This window comes from Gracilinanus agilis, chromosome 4 (assembly GCF_016433145.1).
Source record: "Gracilinanus agilis isolate LMUSP501 chromosome 4, AgileGrace, whole genome shotgun sequence".
Lineage (NCBI taxonomy): Eukaryota > Metazoa > Chordata > Mammalia > Didelphimorphia > Didelphidae > Gracilinanus > Gracilinanus agilis.
In genome coordinates, this window is record NC_058133.1 from 321,976,668 (window position 1) to 321,996,202 (window position 19,535).

General features: G+C 34.9%; 1 protein-coding gene across 1 annotated transcript in view; it reads left to right on the forward strand.

Moving 5' to 3' along the window:
* TTK (TTK protein kinase) overlaps window positions 1-18,132 on the forward strand; it is a 40,214-nt gene extending 22,082 nt beyond the window's left edge. The window contains exons 14-21 of the mRNA XM_044673986.1: window positions 8,382-8,539; window positions 8,634-8,785; window positions 11,611-11,735; window positions 12,029-12,109; window positions 13,567-13,743; window positions 15,485-15,575; window positions 16,031-16,128; window positions 18,006-18,132. Coding sequence (XP_044529921.1) covers window positions 8,382-8,539; window positions 8,634-8,785; window positions 11,611-11,735; window positions 12,029-12,109; window positions 13,567-13,743; window positions 15,485-15,575; window positions 16,031-16,128; window positions 18,006-18,092 — 969 coding nt within the window. The 3' untranslated portion in view covers window positions 18,093-18,132. The remainder of the gene's footprint in view (window positions 1-8,381; window positions 8,540-8,633; window positions 8,786-11,610; window positions 11,736-12,028; window positions 12,110-13,566; window positions 13,744-15,484; window positions 15,576-16,030; window positions 16,129-18,005) is intronic.
* Window positions 18,133-19,535: the final 1,403 nt, after the last annotated feature.

Below are 19,535 nucleotides of genomic sequence, written 5' to 3' on the forward strand. Positions count from 1 at the left end.
CCTACTCCCCCCTCCTTTTTTTTCTGCTTAAATTTCCTTTTTAATCCAGGTTTGTTCATTAACCTCATGTTAAAATTCTCATCACCTTAATGAAGATGTTCTTAAGTAGTGTATAAATGGAGATTTTGAACCTTGGACTTCATCTCCTATAAGTTCCTTAGTTTTCCCAAAATTCCCTTTAATCTTTCCTGCACCTCCACATTTGTGTGGGTTATTGTTTTATATTTGGCTATAACTCTTCCCTCTAACTGGCCTGCTCCCAGGAACAAAAGAGAAAGAGGGAGGAGTTACAGCCAAATATAAAACAATGTGGTGGAGGCGCAGGAGAGATTAAAGGGAATTTTGGGAAAACCAAGGGATTTATGGGGGATTGAAGTCCAAGGTTCAAAATCTCCATTTATACAGTAGGTGTTAGGGTTAATGTAATCTCTTAAATTAATAAACACTAAAGTGTAAGTGACCAAAATAAGCAGAGTTGTTTATATTTTAAAAGAAGAAGTGGAAAACAAAGAATCTCTTACTGGTAATATTTCAGGCACTATAACAATGAACTAGTTTTTATTCCTGTTATGCACCAGAAGACTATGCTAGGTATTGGGGATATAAAAACAAAGGGCTTTTCTCATTTCCTTCTACTGTTGATGGCTTCGCCATGAGATTACCTTCCATCTACTTTGTATATCTTATGTGTTGTAGAATTGTTTGCGTATTGTTTCATTCAATTGAATGTGAGTTCCTCAAGGGCAAGGGGCTGTTAATGTCTTTCTTTGTATCCTCAACAGTACATAAACACTTGATAAATGTTTGTGTTTTTTTTTTGTTTTTTTTTTTTAATGTTTGTGTTTTGACTAACTGCACTCAAGAAACATATTCTATTTGACAGAGATAACATGTCCATATATAAGTACATCCAGATTGAACACAAAAGTAAATGTAAGGTGACCAAATATAGGACATTAGACAACTGGTATTAAGATTAAAAATAAAAATGGCTAATATAAATATGTAAATTAGTATTTTAATTAAAGCCATGTTGATAGATAAAGTCATTAGACCATGCGCTTGTAAGAATTCAAAACTGCCGCCTAGCCATAATTACCTCCCCTCTCCTCCTGCGCCCAGTAGCCAAAGAGGAAGTTCAAAGTCACTACTGGAGTCTATATTCCTTCTCTTACATCCTCCCATTTCCTGTCTACCATGAGGAATCATGGGAAATGTAGTTTCAAAGTCTCCCACATGTCCTTAGAAAATATATATATATATATATACTTTTAGATGGCATTTCCCAAATTTCACTTTTACACTGGTTAGCATAGTGCTGGACTTGGAGACAGGAATACCTAAGTTCAAATCCTTCCACAGGCATGACTGGACAAGTTACTTCACCCCTCAGCCTTTTTCCTTTCTGTAAAATGTAGATAATACTCATCTCATAGAGTTGTGAGGACTAAATAAGATAACACAGAAATGCTTTGCAAACATTAAAAAGTTATATAAATTCTATATTATATTATATAATATAAGTTTTATATTGAGACATCAGGAGAAGCTTTGTATAGAAAGTGGTTCTAGAGCTGCATCTTGAAGGAAGTGTCAGGGATTCTGTGAGTCAGGTGAGGAAGAATAGCATTTTTAATATGGGTGATGGCTGGTACAAAGGCATCAAGATAGAAGCCAGTTTAGTGAGATGAGTACAGAAAGGGATGTAATATAAAGAGGCTGGAAAGATATATTGGTGGTTCAGTGGATAGAGAGCTAGAGATAGAGAGGAGGTCCTGGGTTCAAATCATATACGTCCTAGCTGTGTGACCTTGGGCAAGTCACTTAACCCACATTGCCTAGCCCTTACCGCTCTTCTGCCTTAGAACCAGTACATAATATTGATTCTAAGACAGAAGGTAACAGTTTTAAAAAAAAAGATATATTGGGGCTACATTAGAAAGACTTTGTAAGTCTAGAAACAGGGAGCATTGGAGTTTTATTAATTAGTCATGATATGGTTAGATCTGAACTGTAAGAGGGGGAGGAAAGGAACAGAAGAATTTCTATAGAGCTTACTATGGAGAAGATAACATGCTAAGTCTTTTAAGAAATTTTTTTAAAGCAAATACCTCATTTGATCCTCCCAGCAACCCTGAAGTATAGGTTAAATGGTTTGTCCAGGGGTCACACAGCTAGTAAATATCTGAGGCCAGATTTTAACTCAGATTTGTCTGACTCTAGGCCAGGGGTCGGCAACGTATGGCTCTTTCTTCAGGAGCCATAAAGTCTCTTCAGGCGCTATTACAGGAGCGCGCACTGTGAGCACTGTACGGTTCTCACGAAATTACATTTTAAAAAATGTGGCGTTTATGGTTCTCATGGCCAAAAAGGTTGCCAACCCCTGCTCTAGGCCCAGCAATTTATCCACTGTACTACCAACTTGCCTCTAAGAAAAGTCATAATGGCAGCTCTGGGAAGGATTAGAGGTGAGAGAAGCTAATTAAGTATTCATTTCAGTAGTCTGGTGAGAGGTGATAAACTAAGGTATTAATTGTGAATAGAGAAAAGGAATTGGATTGAGGAATCAGCATGTTAGGGGGTGAGGGTTGAAGAATGTTTTATTAATTTACAATGAGAAATAATAATGTGCAAAATGAATAGGGCATGTTGGACTTGGAATTAGGCTGACCTAGGTTCTTATAACATCTTACACTAAATGCGTGATTCTGGAAGAATCATTTAACCTCTTTGGAGCTCATTCTCCTTTGTAAAATGAGAAAGTTAGATCTCTAAGGTCTCTTCCAATGCTTAAGTCTATCATTATCTGACTTTTTGCCCATTAACAACTTAATTGCCCGTTTAAGATGACTTAAAATCATCATGACCTAGGGTCCAATCTGTTAATTTGTATGCTGTAGACAAGTAATATAACTTTGTTGACTTTAGTTTCCTCATCTTTTAAATGGAAATATAACCTTTTCTGCTCTGTTTACTTTTTAAGTTTTAGTGAGTTTGCACACACACACATTTTCTTTTTTCTTAAACAGGATGATTATAATAAAATCTTGTTACCTACCTTCCTAGTCTTATATTATTACTCTCTTACATGCACTCTACAGTGCAATCATATGTGGTTTCTTTCTTGCTGTTCCCCATGCATAACACCATTTCTTCCATCTTTTTGTAGTCTGTTTGTACGCACTTTCCTCATCTCTGGTTCTTAGAATCCCTAGTTCATGATGGCAAACCTATGGCATGGGTGCCAAAGATGGCTCACAGAGTGCTTTCTGTGGGTGCACTGCAAGCCTTCCTCCCCTCCCTCCCCCCCTCCCAGTTTGTTACTAGAAAAGCAGAGGAACTCAGTCAGAGCGGCTCCCCTCCCCCTCTTCACCACACCTGATGACATTTTCTCATTTTTTCACATCTTCTGTCCAGAAGCCCAATGGGAGCACATGGGGATAAGGTGGGTGGCAGAACTGGAGGGGAGTGGAGCACTTGGGCCACTCCCTTTCCCTTCTCTGCACTCACTTAGGACATTCCTCACTTCACCAGCCCCTCAAAGCTTCACCATCACTGCCCTGGTTTCTTTTAGTTGTAGGAATTAAAAATTAATGATTTGACTAAAATATATAAAGATTATAAATAATAGTGGTGGTTGCTGATTCAAAGTATTATTGATCAAAGTCGAAATGACTTTAATAGCTTTTATTTACGAAGGAGGTGGAAAGAGTGAAAGCAGAGAAATACAAAAGGGTAGAGAAGACATTAGCCTATCTAACTAAATATTGCCCTGGTGCTGGTCTCAGCCAGGACTTGTTGATCTTCAACAGGAAGGGAAAACCAGCTATCCCCTCACCCTAGTTCTCTCCAAGAGGCAGGTCAAGATGATGAGTCGAGCTGAAGGTGACTCCTGAGGCCAGCTTTCTTCCTTAAGCCAACCTTCTTGAAGCTGACTTCCTTCTTAAAGTCCAGCTACTTCTTGGAGTCAAATTCCTCTTCCAGCCCCAGAAATTCAGGGCCTTTTATAGTGGGTTCTTGTCTCTTCCCCTTTTCACAGGGGCCAATCACAGCTTCCAAATTGTCTTAACATTGCCCAGGGGGACAGTGTTTGTGGGAACTAGTTTGCACCTTCCGGAGGGCTGAATGAATACTCATCAAAAAGGTTCACAGATTCTTGGCTGAGTTTCTGAGGGTGTGAATTTTCCTTTTGTTGATTATCCTGTCTTCACAATCTAGTGAGGTACTTAAGTTAGTTCCAACTAGGCAAAGAGAATAAGGGATTCCATCTTTACTCAAAGAGAACAAAGAATTCCCTCTTACACAGTGCTTGATTTAAGTGTCATCTTTTTTTATTCCTACTATTTGCCGGTCTTAATGACTGAGTATAGAACAAAGTTCAAATTCTGAAATTTTATATTCAGAGTCCTTTAGTCTTATCCCTAATCTACCTTTCTAGTCCTATTTAATATTACAGTGTCATGTGCTCTAGCCAGACCAGCTAGACCCATTTCTTACACATCTCATTTTTTCATCTTTATCCCTCTATTCATGAAGTCAACACTGCCCTTCTCATTGATCTACCAGCTGGTGAATGATGTTTTAATTAACATGAAAAATAATGCATAGATGAAATTAATATAAGGTCTGATTAGGAAGCAATTATAGTACATGGTAATTGTTTCATTACAGAAGTAATGGTTTCCTGAAAGGAGGGTGGGCATTGGGCAAGATGGGGAGTGAGAGATTTATTTTAGCGATAAAATCAAAATGATATGATAGTTTAAAGGAGAAGAGGAAGTCAAAGATTCCTCTGAGGTTTTTAGCCTGGAGTAAGAGAGCTTTTATCAGAAATGGCAAGTGAAGAGGAGTACCAGGTTTTGAAAGAAAGAAAAAAAGATATTGCCTATTTGGGGATATTGAGTTTGAAGTGCTAACTTTTTAGGTGGAAATGTGGATCTGAAATTCAGGAGATATGTGAGGGTTAAAGATTTAGGTAATGAATGTTATCTGTATAGGGTAAGTAGTTGCAGTATTAGATGAACAGAAGAATATAGAAAGAAGGTTGCCAGTAACAGAACTGTGAATAATTAAGAGTGATGGGAGGAGAAACAAGGTCATATGTCATTTTTAAAAGCCAAGAAAATACAGCTCATCAAGGGGTATATATTAGTAATACCAACATGTTTCAGAGAGGTCATAGAAAATAAAGAATGGAGGAAAGGCTGTTGAATTTGTTGATGAAAAAGGTCATCAGTAAATTTCGAGAAAGGGATTTCAATAGAATTGTGAAGAAAAAAATCATATTATAGCCAGCTGAAGTTGGCTACCATGGAGTCAGTGAATGTAGATAACTATTGTTCTTAAAATGGCAGGGTTAATGGAGGGCTTTATTGTTAATATTTTTTGAAGGTAGAGGACAACTAAAAAGTTGACAAATTGGAGAGAGGTGGAAGACATGGGAAAGAAAAGGGATAGTTGATAGAGGAAGGGAAAAGGTCTGGTAGAAGGCAGAAAGAGATTAAATAGACAGGTGAAAGGCTTACCTTTGACAAAGGAGATCCTCTTTTTCTTTTTATCTGGGAATTAGGAGATGAGTGAAAGGAAATTTGGTGATGGAGTGGGAGAATTGAGTAAACTTTTATCAGATAAACTCAATCTTAGTATATCATCAAGGTTATCTGCTAAGAAGGAAAGGAATTGGTCTGAATAAACTCCAGTGGGGAATATTGGTGGGGAGTCATGAAAAATATTTCTGATGAGCACTGAGTCTTTACTGAACTGATCCTGCTAGTACCTTACACACAGAATAGATTGAACCTTGGTGAATTTTTAGATGTCTTATACCTTTTAGATTAGCATTTCCTCTCAGCAGAGCAAAATGAAATGAAATGTAGGTTCTGAAATTGGACTGTGTTAATTCTGTTTGCAAGGTTGAAACTGAACTCTAAAATTACCCAGGATTTGATTCTTCCATTGGTATAATGAAATACCTCCTGCCAGACAGTATAGTGTGCTGGAAAGAATGCTGAATTTAGAGCCTAATGACCTAAATTTAATTCCCTAACTCTGTTCCTTAACTACTGTAAAGGGTAAAAAGGAGTTTTGTTTGGGTTAATATTAAAAGGTTTAGTTGCCAGGGAATTGAATAATTATCAATTCCCAATTAAAGAATAACCTCAAGTCAAAATGACTTTTATGGAAGTTTATTTACAAGTGAGAAGAGGAAGAAAAAATAAGAATATCAGAGAGAGGATAGCATAGGATAAGTAATCTAATACACTAAGTAATTTGCTCTAGCCCCCTAGTTCAGATCTAATTAGTCCTTAGCAGGAGGAGGCTCAGCCTTGAGCCCAAGGCCCAAGGGCTGGAGGACCCCAGAGGATTACAAAAGTAGAAACTTCAGTCACAGAGTCTCTTTTGAAAGGGAAATTCCTTTAGAGAAGTCCAGGAAGATTTAGTCTTTACACTCACCATGTATAATTCCCAGGGAGAGATTAACAGCAGTCTTACTTAGTCCAAGGTCTCAGCCAGTAGTCTGGGCTCCTCCAAGTCCTAGTTACTCATCACAAGAAGCAAGCAACCAAGAGCCAAGAGAGGGAGCCTCTTATGGGGGAAAACTGGGGGTTAAATATTATCAGGGTTCTGAGGAAGGGTAACGAGACAAGACAAGGCAATAGACTGAGATTAACCAGTTGGGGAAATACAATTTAGAATGGGTTTGGCAGTTGGAGGCCCAACTGCCAACACAGATCCACCTAGCCAGGGAGTCTGTGAAACTAACAAGTGAGTAGACTGACAAAAGGTTTTATAAACAGGGTTTTTTTAATTTCAAGGAACTATAATTTGAAGGAAGGGAAAGGGGTTCTATTCTACCAGTCTATGGGCAAGCCTCAGGGTCAGGGAATGAACTTATCTACACTAATCTAGAGACTATAGCAGTGCAGGGCACAATATCAGGAATGAAAGTGGGATCCTCACTGCTGAGTCCTGTCAAAATCCAGTGATGATTCAGTTCTCTCCCAGGTCATCAGCCAGTACTCCTTCAATTGGGTAAGTCAGGGAGCTAAACCATCCTGAGCTGACCAGAAACCCTGGTTAGGTTTTATAGTCTTAACCAGACTTTCCACAGGCAGATGACTTTTTCCTTCTGGATACCAGGATATTAGGATACTAACTCCACTTCCTCTGAGGTCTCCCAGGGAGTCAGTTACAACATGTCCCCAGCCAACATGGAGTCCATCTCAGAGAGAGAAACAAAACTTCCTGCTTCCCCATTCCATTTAGAATTCTCCAGCCCTGCTTGCTAAGCCTCCCAAATAACTAATCTTAAACATCTTATTAATTTTATCTTACAAGCAGCCCCAGAAGTTCTTTCAATTTATCCAGGCCATTTCTTTCCTCACTTCCTGTGTCTTCCTCTTAGATTACATGTCCAGTCACAACAGACTCTTTTCTTAGGATTGCCTAGGGGGCAGTCAGTTGATTCTGATTTGTCACCCATTCTTGCACAGTGGGTCAGACCTCCCCCCTTGAAAGTTAAGTGGAGTTGTTTACACTTTTGGTGATTAGATTTGAGAATGGGCAAGGTAGATTTAATCTCATTATCACTCTACCTATGTAATGATCAAAATTCCTAACTTCTGTGGATCTCAGTTTCCTTTTCTGTAAAATAAGAAAGCCATCCTAAATTATCTCAAAGTTCCTTTCCAGCTTTAAAGTTTCTTTTCCTAACCACAGTCCTATGACTTTGACTTAATAATAACTCATTCATCCTTCATTCGAGCCTCACAGCTTTATGAGGCAACTTTTCCTCTTTGTTGCCAATTTTTTCTTATGTATATTTTTTAGGTTATTTTTCTATTTTTCAGCACATCTGCCAGAGAAAATTGGAAAGAGGAAAGATGAAACTTCAAAAACTAATTTCCTTACTTGTTACTAAATGTTTAGGTAGGTTAAAGCTAATAACTCCAGAAAGGTTCATGGATAATGTATGGATTTCAGTTATTGCTTTACCATTTCCTTACTTAAATGGTTATCTTACTGAACATAAGTTTCAGGCAAAATAATCATTCTGACAAATTCTTCACTCTTTTTTTTTTTTCATTCAATGTTCCTTTAAGAATTTCTTTCATTTGGATGGCTCAGTAACCCTAGGCAAGTCACTTGACCACTGGCCCCCTCCTTCCCCCCCGCCCCCAATCCTTATCACTTTTCTGCCTTAGAACCAATAACACAGTATTTATTGATTCTAAGACTGAAGGTAAAGGTTGTTTGGTTTTTTTTTTTTTTTATTTTATTTCCAATAAAAAATTCTCTGACTTTCTTAGCGATATAAGCATAGAGTTTTATGATTTACAAAAAGAATATATTTGTGTATCTTCATGTGCTGTTTTTCTCAGGTTTTTCAAGTATTGAGTGAAAAGAAGCAGATATATGCTATCAAATATGTGAATTTGGAAGAAGCTGACCATCAAACCATTGAGAGCTACCGGAATGAAATTGCTTATTTGAGTAAACTGCAACAACATAGTGATAAGATCATTCGACTTTATGATTAGTAAGTGGGGGAAAAAATTAAAAATTTTGGAAGAAAATCAATTTGCTACTTTAATTTTAGTATAACATTACATTTTAACTTAAATTTTTTATAGTGAAATCACTGACCGCTATATTTATATGGTGATGGAATGTGGAAATATTGATCTTAATAGTTGGCTTAAAAAGAAAAAAACAATCAATCCTTGGGAACGCAAAAGTTACTGGAAAAACATGTTGGAAGCAGTTCATACAATCCACCAGCATGGTAAATTTTTAAATACATGTTCATCTGTATAAATCTGTTCAGCATCAGAATATTGACTCCCCAGATATCTGTGGGCTCATCAAAGGTGAAATGGAAATATACATTACTTAGCACGAATTTATTCAACACTTATTATATACTAGGCTTGGACATTCAGAGAAAGGTAAAATCAGCCCCTCCTCTGTGATAATTAGATTAAGTCTACACTGCCCATCTTTGTCAAATGATCAATTGGGGAGACCAATCTCCCAAATGATCACCTCACAAGGAGTTCAGAATTTAATAGGGGAAACAACATGCAAACATTTGTATACAAACAAGATGTATACAGGATAAATAGAAAATAATCAATAAAAGGAAGGCACTGGCATTAGTAAGAGGGATCAGGAAATGTTTTTTGTTAATGGTGGACTTTTAGCTGAGACTTGATGAAAGATTGAAGTTAGAAACTAGGAGGTAAAGTATTTCAGGCATGAGAGATAGTGAAATGCATGAATAGGAAGATGGAAGGTCTTGTGTGAGGAACTATAAGGAAGCCAGTATTTCTATATCAGAAGAGTATAGAGGAGATGTAAGAAAAGTTTAAAAGGGGGCAACTAGGTGGCTTGATGGATTGAGAGCCAGATCTCCAAATGGGAAGTCCTGTATTCAAATCTAAATCTTGCTTCATACACTTCCTAACTGTGTGACTTTGAGAAAGTCACCTAACTCTGTTTTGCCTAGTCCTTTCCACTTTTCTGCCTTGGAACCAATACACACTAATGGTTCCAAAACTTCTAGAAGGTAAAGGCTTAAAGAAAAGGCAAAGTTTAAGAAGACTAGAAAAGGTAGGAAGGGGGCCAAACTATGAATGGCTCGAACACCTGGAGGTAATAGGGAGTGACTAGAATTTATTTGAATGGGGATGGAGTGTGACATGGTTAGATTTGCACTTTAGGAAGATTAGTCTGACAACTGAGTAGAAGATGGACATTTATACAAATTATGAAAGAATAAAACTTTGAAATTACTTTGCCATGAATTAGATTGTTTTCTCCCATATGTATATTACAAAATGTTATAAAGTACATCTCAGTAAAAACATAATTCTTGTCCTTCTTGAAATCAAAAATTATAACAAGATTCTACTCTATAAATTTTTTCATGATAAGATTATAAAACCTTTTCTTGGAGCCTGAGATATTTTATAACAACTAATTGCTTGTCCAGTACTGATTTCTTGAAAACCACAAAGTTAGAAGAGCCCTTTAGACGTTATAGTCCAATTAAGACTCTGAGAAGTCAGGTAACTTTTTGTTTTGTTTTGTTTTGTTTTTTTAAACCCTTACCTTTCATCTTAGAATCAATATTGTGTATTGGTTCCAAGGCAGAAGAGCACTAAGGGCTAGCCAGTAGGGGTTAAGTGACTTGCTCAAGGTCACATAGCTAAGATGTGTTTGGGATCAGATTTGAACTTAGGATCTCATATCTCTAAACCCACTGAGCCACCCAGCTGCCCCCAAGGTAACTTATTTTTTAAAGAAAATGTCCACCAAAGGGTCCTGAATTTTCTTTATGTTGTAAAGATTTGTACTTTAAATGTTCCTACCACTTTTGCTATTTTCTCATCAGTCAGCCTCGATAACTATTATTTGTTCATTTTGTTTATCTTCTTACATAAGAAAAAGATCAGAATTCATTAGTGATTGAGAGCTGATATGTAGGGAGCTGGAAAAAACAGTAATACTACTCAACTTCATAAATGTAGAATTTATGGCCAATTGGAATCTATTGTGTTTATCCAGTTTATTAGCCAGAGCTAAAAAAACAAAACTAGAAAGATTGGCAGGAGAAATGATAGAAGATTCAGAGAAGAGTCCTAGTAAAATATTGTAGATGATGTACCATTCTACAGTTCTCTCTGCCATCTTTACTGGAAGTAAATGGATGGTCCAGTATAAAAATATTTTGGCTTGGACTGTATATTTTGATTTGATTTTTCTTTTTACATAAAGGTATAATCAAGGACCCTTGTTAGGGGTAATGTTCTAAATGACTAACATTCAAGTTTAGCTAATAACTAGGGCTAAAGTTAGTATCATTAACCTTTATCTGATGAATCTTTTCCATTGAAAAGGCAAATGATTTGACCTAGGCTTTGGTATAGTGGTTTTGACTGCTGATGGATTTAGAGTCTGAAAGATCTGGGTTTGAGTTTGGAATCCAAATAGCTATATGACCATAATGTAAGTCACTTGACCTTTTAGGGTTTCTGTGTCCTCATCCATGAAAATGATAGTTATTTGTATAAAATGCCTTTTTAACTGTAAAACATTATTTAAATGCCATGTTATTGTCATTACTAGTATCAGTTTCTTAACGTGTGATCAGGGGTTGAACTTACATGATCACTAAGTCTTCTAAATCTGAAATTGTATCATTGTAATGCTCAGGATAAGGTAATTTTTTCCCTTTTCCAACTCCTTTTGCACTTAGCTAAACTACATAGTTATTATATAATGCTCTATTGCCTGTTACATAATTTAATATTTTGACATTAGGAAGAAACATTGATAACATACAGTATAATTTTGTTCACTAATTATTTTGTGTGTCTTGTCTTCTCAAAAGAGATTATGAATTCTTTGTAGTAAGAAAGTCCTTGCCACATAGTGATGCTTACTTTGTATCTTGAAATTGTCTGACATGGTGCCAAGATTATCTAGCAAATATTGAACACCAAATAAATGATTTGTTGAGAGAGTCTCAGCCTGTGTCAAGTGGTGGGAAGAATTCGTCTGTGCATAATTTGTTTTCTAATTGTGAAATGGATTTTTATTTTGAAGGCATTGTTCATAGTGATCTGAAACCTGCTAACTTTCTGATAGTTGATGGAATGCTTAAGCTAATTGATTTTGGGATTGCCAACCAAATACAGCCAGATATGACAAGCATTATTAAAGATTCTCAGGTAAGAAAAAAATTGTTGTTCACAGTGCAAGATGGCATTAATTTACTTAGCTATAGGCATTAAATAATTTTATTAACATTAGTTCATTCACAAACTGTATTTAGATATTTTTGTAACTAGTTTTTTTCAGTTTCCATGATTCCTGAAGGCTTGAGCTGATTTATAGAAGGTACTTCAAATTTCAGATTGTGTTAAGGGAATTTCTATATTGTCTCATGTAAGAGTTGAATTTTATAATAGTATGAAATGAAGACTAAAAGTATTTTACTCTTTAATTTTTGTTTGGCAAATAGGTTGGTACAGTTAATTATATGCCACCAGAAGCCATCAAAGATATGTCTTCTTCAAGAGAGAATGGGAAATCAAAATCAAAGGTATACTTTTTAATAGCAGATTAATTCAGCATTACTAGAATCTAGTAATTCTTCATAGTAATAGCTGTTATACAAAGGAACTTTCTAAATAACTGATACTATTTAGAAATACTGAGTGATCTTTCAGGTACTAAATACAGTTGGTTTATCGACTACAGAAATCTCCCTATTTCATTTCTTTTTGAAATTAAGGTAATGTGATAATAGTAACAGACTACATTTTTAAAAATCCCTAATAGTCACAGAATTCCAAAGGACTTTTAAGTAGTTGTGGTAATATTAAAGTCTGACCTTACCAAAAGTTAGAACAGAATTTCTTCTTAAAAAATGCTTTCAGTAATAATATGGTCATATCATATGCACAGTAAAGTACAGAATAGTGTTTCTTTTTAAAAGCAGCTTAATTGGCGATATTGGGGTAATCACAATTTCTCATAACCTCAGTTTCTTTAGATATAAAATGAGAGCTTTATATTAGATAATCTCTAGGTTCCCTTCCAGATCTAAGATTATGTGATTCTGTAATTTCTCTTTTTTTTTCTGGACCATATATGTATTATGATGCAAAACACATTTCTACATTGGTCATGGTTGTGAGAGCACTCATATAAAACCCAAACCCCAAATTAAAACCATAAAACTGATGTGAAAGATTGTGTGCTTTGATCCATATCCATCTGACTCCAACGGTTCTTTCTCTGGAGATGGAGAGCATTCCCTGTCCTAAAGTCTTTTAGAATTGTCCCAGATCATTGCATTGCAGAGAGTAGCCAAGTTTTCACAGTTGATCATTGTAGAATATTGCCATCACAGTACAGTGTTCTCTCAGTTCTGCTCATTTAGCTCTGCATCAGTTCATGCAAATCTTTGTAGGCTTTTCTGATGATTTCTATACATTTTACCAAGCCAGGAAATTGTGATTTGTAGATTTCTTAATTTGTTCCATTTTTATAGCTATTAAATTGAATAACCAATAACCAAATAAAGTTTTTGGTGATACTTGTTAAGAGTTTTTGACAAAAGCTCTGCTAATGAATCGTTTTACTCTAAAATCTTCATGAAATAAAGTAGTTTATGACAGTGACGATGTTTCTTCTTGGAGCTTATTGAAATTTAAATATTAAGAGTAAATATTTTTCAATTTTGGGATACCTGGTGATTCTGATAACTAAATGACCTAGTGGATAGAGCACTGGGCCTAGAGTTAGGAAGACCTTAGATCGAATATCCCTCCTCAGGTATTGCCTATGTTTGTGAAACTGGGCAAGTGTTTTACTTTCCTCCTCAGTTTCTTCAGTGGTAAAACAGGGGTAATAATAGCACCACCCTTCTTGAGCTGTGAGAACTACTAAAGTATGCTATTCTTGGATGAGTATATAAGTGCTTGTTTCTTTCCTTCTATGAAAATGCAATTAAATTAGATTTTATTTTGCTTTGTGGGGTGGGTTTTTTCATAGATAAGCCCAAAAAGTGATGTGTGGTCCTTAGGATGCATTTTATACTGCATGACTTATGGGAAGACTCCGTTTCAGCATATAATAAATCAGATCACTAAGTTACATGCTATAATTGATCCTAATCATGAAATAGAATTCCCTGAAATTGCTGAAAAAGATCTACAGGATGTACTAAAGGTAACTTTTAAAAGAATTTTATTTGTATTTGTTTGTACATATGTGTGCTATTAGAGATGCAGAGCTGAATGGAGTTGGTGAATTAAGAGAAAAAATGTATTTTCTTTCCCTTCCATATTCTCCAAACACCACCTCCATTGCTGAATGAAAAAAAGTGTTTCTAAGTCCAAGGGTAGGCATAGTTAAATAATTTTGGAGGCTTAGTTCCAAGTTGCTTTTTATAATGACTGATGCTATTTACTACTTCATATATAATACATTAATTGCCTGTTTTGCCGTCATCAGAGCTTAAACATTTATCACTCCCTCCACCTCTTTTGGTTTTGGTCATCCAGGGGTTTTAGGTTAAACCTTTGAACTTTTAATTTGCATTTTTCTTATTATTGTTGATTTGAAACATTTTTTCCTATGCCTTTTGATAGCTTGGATTTATTCCTTAGAAAGCTAGCCTATCCATATCCTTTGACCATTTATCATTTGAGTAACTCTTGTTTTTATCATTTTGATATATATATGTATGCGTGTGGGTATCTGGTGATGAATGGCTAGATCTGAGGGCCATTATAACCGTGGAGAGAGAGAGTTAGCTTGATAGGAACACTAGTGGCTAGAGAGAATGAGCTAAGAAGGACAGGAAAGATGGGGCCAGCATACCTTGAGAAGAGCCAACCAGAAGAAACAGTACCGGGACTTGGGACTATGATCTTTGTTTATTGTGACAGAAAGAAAGACTTTTATAGTAGAATACTCGCACAGGGTTGCTTTTATAGGCGTGAACAAGTTGAGAAAGCTAATCTTTTCTGCGTAACTTAGGGAAAAGGTTTGATACTTTCAGTCATGATATTACAAAGACTTCTTTGCTCTTCATTTTGGTTGAGAGCAGCAGTGCCTTTGTGTGAGAGACTGGGGCCTTGCCAGCAATCTCAGGCAAGCATGACTGCTTTTCTCAGTGGGCCTGACTTGTCCTTTATATATATTGAAACTATTTTCAGACAAGCTTAATGCAAAAATTTCTTAGTTACTTGCTTTCTAATTCTTACTGAATAAGCTTTATGCAGAAATTTTCCAATATTATATATACTTATAATTGTTCATTTTGTTTTTGTGCTCCTCTTTTTCCTTTAATTGGTTATAAACTCTTCCACTATCTATAGATTTGAATAGTAGTGCTTTCTACTTTGCTCCTCTAATTTGTTTATGCTGTCATCCTTTATGTCTAAGTGAAGTATTCATTTGGAACTTATCTTGGTTATTTATAAAGTGATTAGCACAGTGCCTAGCACATATTAGATGCTAAATAAATGTTTCTTTCCTTCCTTTTCTGAGACAACTTATTTCATCTGCAAAAAAGTGATAATTTTGTTTACTTAATCTTAATTTTTTTTATTATTGCTACAGTTAACATTTCAAACACTATTTAATAAATAGTGATAATGAACATCCTTGTTTCATTCCCTGATCTTAATTGGGAAGGCGTCAAGTTAATAAATTTCTAATGGCACATTGACTCTTTCAGCTTTAAAGGAACTTTTAAATTTTGCAAATGTTTAAGGAACTCTGCATGTAAAAGAGGTAGTCATGTAATAATTTTGTACAAGTTAAGGTGAATAGTGTTCCAGGTAAGCAATTTCTGTAAAGTTACAACAAATTAGTCGTTTTTCCTAGTGTGAACTTATAGACTTTACCATATATATAAGAATAATCACTTTGAAAATTAATATATTTTTCTCCCTTCCAACAGTGTTGCTTAATAAGGGATCCTAAACAGAGAATATCTGTTCCTGAACTCTTGGTACATCCATATGTTCAGATTCAAACTCAGTCACAATCAGGTAATAAAATTTCTGTTAATACCAAGTGATTAATGAAAATATACATGTTAATACATGTAGAAAATGAATTGAACTTGTCTTTCAACCTACTTTCTACCACATAATTTAATATTTTAGATATATAATTTTATCAGTTTAGTTGCTTTTTGCAAATGAAAATTGTACCTCTTTATGCCTTACTCTGTTTGAATCTGGCCATACTTTTCAGTAAATCCTCCTTAAAGAACCCAGCCAATGTGCTTGGAGGTATTTTACTTTTTTTACCATCTTCTAGGTGCCAAAGTTACATTTTAACTCTTCCTTTGGTATCTTTCCTTTTCTAATAGTCACTACTTGACTATTAGACTCTCAGTTACTTTATCATTGAATGAGAACTATATTCCTATCAGTGCTTATGCCTCTTTCTGATTGATCTTAATTGTTACTGATTTTAAATAATGTAATAACTTTTATAGGTGGTCAAGTGGTTAAGGGAACCACAGAGGAAATGAAACATGTTCTTGGCCAGCTTGTTGGCCTGAATTCTCCTAACTCCATTTTGAAAGCTGCCAGAGTAAGTATCAATGTCCTTAAGTGATGATTGGTTGCCATTCCTTGTCTAACCAAAAAACTAAAAAGAATGGGTCATCCAAAGAAGTTGCATTAAAATTTTTTGACAAATTCTGAGGTCCTTTTCAGCTGTTTGTATGATCCTAATATGTATCTACATTTAAAAAGATACACACTATGCTATAGAGAAAAAGACATGAAACTAGGAGATATAGAAGACAGATTCTAGAATTCTAATTCTAGCTGTGATTGTACTCTGACCTTGGGCAAAGTACCTAAGCTTTCTGAGCCTGCATTTTCTCAACTGTAAAATGATATCCTTTCCAACTTTAAAGTTCTTTCAGTCTATTTAGCATTTGCTTATTTGGGAAACAAATACTTATTTGAATCAAGACAATTTTTATTTTATAGTTCTTGAAGTAGTATATAAATATTCTTCTGTAAGCTATACTCATAACTAACTTGTTTAGGTGTAAGGATGAACACACGCTGGGAGTGGTAAATGTGATATTATTCTAAGCATTGTTTCAGCTCTTACAGCACACAGAAGCCTATTTTTGGGCAAACCATGACTTTTAAACTTGCAACTGTCTATCTGAAGTTTAATGAAGTACTAATCAATATCCATAAGCTGGAATACATTTTAGGTGTTGATTCCTAAAATATCTGCTTCACATTAATTATTTTTAAATATTAACACCTCCACTAAAGTTTTAGTCTGCTGCTTTGTCCTGATGGATAGGTCATTTTGAGCTCCCAAAACCTATGACAACAGTATAATTGCAGGGGATTTTCTACCAAAGCAGAGAAGCTTTCTTGGCCTATATGTGTGTGGTCCAAGGGCCAGATTAATTAATCACCAGGTTTATCTCAGGGGGATGAGGCAGCTGTAACAACTCTCAAAGGCTTGTTTACTAATGTTTGAAGAGGGCATTGATACTCGAAGTAGCCATTTGAAAAAATGACAGATTCTAGAATTGAGACATTAAAAACCAGCAGAAAAGCCTAAGACTCTGTAGCCTTTTTTTATAGTTTAAGTTACAGTGTTCCATCTGGTACCTGGAGAGTCCACACAAAGAAATGTAGTTGGGTGAGTTATTTGATGAGAATGAATTTAGAGATAGGCAGAGCAAGATTTGGCAATTGATTGGATATGTACCATGAGGTGAGTGAGGAATCAAAGGTAACACCAAGATTGTAAAACTAAATGACTGGAAGAATGGTGGTACACTAAATAAAAATAAGGAAGTTTGGGGAGAGGATTGGGCTTGAGAGGAAAGTGAATGAGTTCTTTTTGGATATGTTGAATTTTATATGTCTGTAGGTCATAATGTTTGAAATGTCAGCACTAGAACACAGGAAAAGCTTATCAAAATTAACGAGGTCACCAAATGAGAAATTATAGAGAAGAGAAAGCCCAGATCCTTGAGGCACACCCACATTTAGTTTAGTTTATAGTTTGCATATATAGTGTCTCACAAGTTTTAATGCAGTTTCAAGAACTTCATTAAAACTTTTGGAATATTTAGTAAAATATGTCAGATTCTTAAAAGGATTTTATATATTCTAAAGGTAAAAGTGGATTATTTCTTTGCTTATTTTCACTTAAAATAATCAAATTGATACGTAATATAAGATGATGCAAAAATCCACATAACTATAGTGAGGCCAGGAATAATATTTTAAACATCTTTTTTTGTTCCTCTTCATCTCATATAATAAGTTTGCTTTTTTATCAGTTCTTTTTAAATTAACAGTAAGTGCCAGAATATTACTACAAAATAGATATTTGGAATGAAATATGAAGTCCCATAATTTATTTTTGTTTGACATGAAAATATGCCTAGTTATTTCTTTCTTTATGTGTATTTTTTATTTCAGACTTTATATGAACAGTACAGCAGTGGAGAAAGTCATGATTCATCATCATTTGCCAAACCATATGACCAAAAATGGAAAAAGAAATGATAGGCAACCTCTAATATGTAACCTACCACTTTTTGTATATTTTAAAATGTGTATATATATATATACATATATATGTAGTGTATGTTCTACTCTTCCTTCCTTTTGAATTCTCTTGTAGTCTTATAAATTATACCATAAATTGAAATGTCATTGTCAGCAGAAGTATTCTGTGAAGGATCCTGAACAGAAATTTGTTAAAATAACAAACACTTATGTGTGTATATATGTATGTGTATATAAAAGAGTAGAAATTTCTTTTGGCTTTATTTGTAAATCTCAGTTGTCTTCTGTCATTTCACACTTGGAGTCAGGTGATGGAAAGAGTCTGAATGTTAAAACATTTGAAGAACTATGTAAATAAATTTTTGCTGTATAAAGAATGTTTTCTTTTTTAAGAAATTTTTTTCCTATTTACATACAAAAACAATTTTTACATTCTTTTAAAAAAATTTTGAGTTCTAAATTCTCCCTCTATTCCTTCCTCATTGAGACGGCAAGCAGTTTGATATAAGTTATACATGTGCAATCTTACAAAACATTTTTATGAGTCATGTTCTGAAAGAAAACAGATCAAAAATCAATTTTAATAAGAAAAAGAAAAATTTTTTAAAGTATGCTTCAATCTACATTCAGATGCCATTGATTCTTGCTTTGGAGGGAGATAGCATTTTTCATCATATATGATGGAATTATATCAAATCATATTGCTGACGGTAGCTTAAGTTATTCACAATTGATCATTGTATAATATTTCTATTATGGTATACAGTGTGCTGGTTCTGTTTACTTCACTTTGCATCATTTCATGTAAGTTTTCCCAGGTCTTTTTGAAAATATTCTCATAATTTCTCATAACAGTAGCATTCTATCACAATCATCCTACAACTTGTTCAGTCATTCCCCATTTAATGGGCATCACCTCAATTTCCAATTCTTGTTCACCACAAAAAAAAAAAAAAAGCTGTTATAAATATTTTAGTACAAATAGATCCTTTTCCTTTTTTTTTTCTTTAAATCGCTTTGGGATATACAGACCTACTGCTATTGCTGGGTCAAAGGGTGTGAACAGATTTATAGCCCTTTGGGCATGGTTCCAGATTGTTTTCCAGAATGGTTGAATCAGTTCACAACTCCACCAATAAAGTGCATTAGTGTCCCAACTTTTCCACATCCTTTCCAACATTTGTCATTTTCTTTTTCTGTCATTAGCAAATTTTCTAGGTGTGAGGTGGTACCTAGAGTTGTTTTAATTTGTATTTCTCTTATCAATGGTGATATAGAACATCTCATTTAACTATAGTTTTTTATTTCTTCTGAAAACTGCTTGTTCATATCCTTTGATCATTTATCAATTGGGGAATGACTTGTGTTCTTATAAATTTGACTCAGTTCTCTATATATTTGAGAAATGAAACTTTTATTAGAGAACCTTGCTGTAAATAA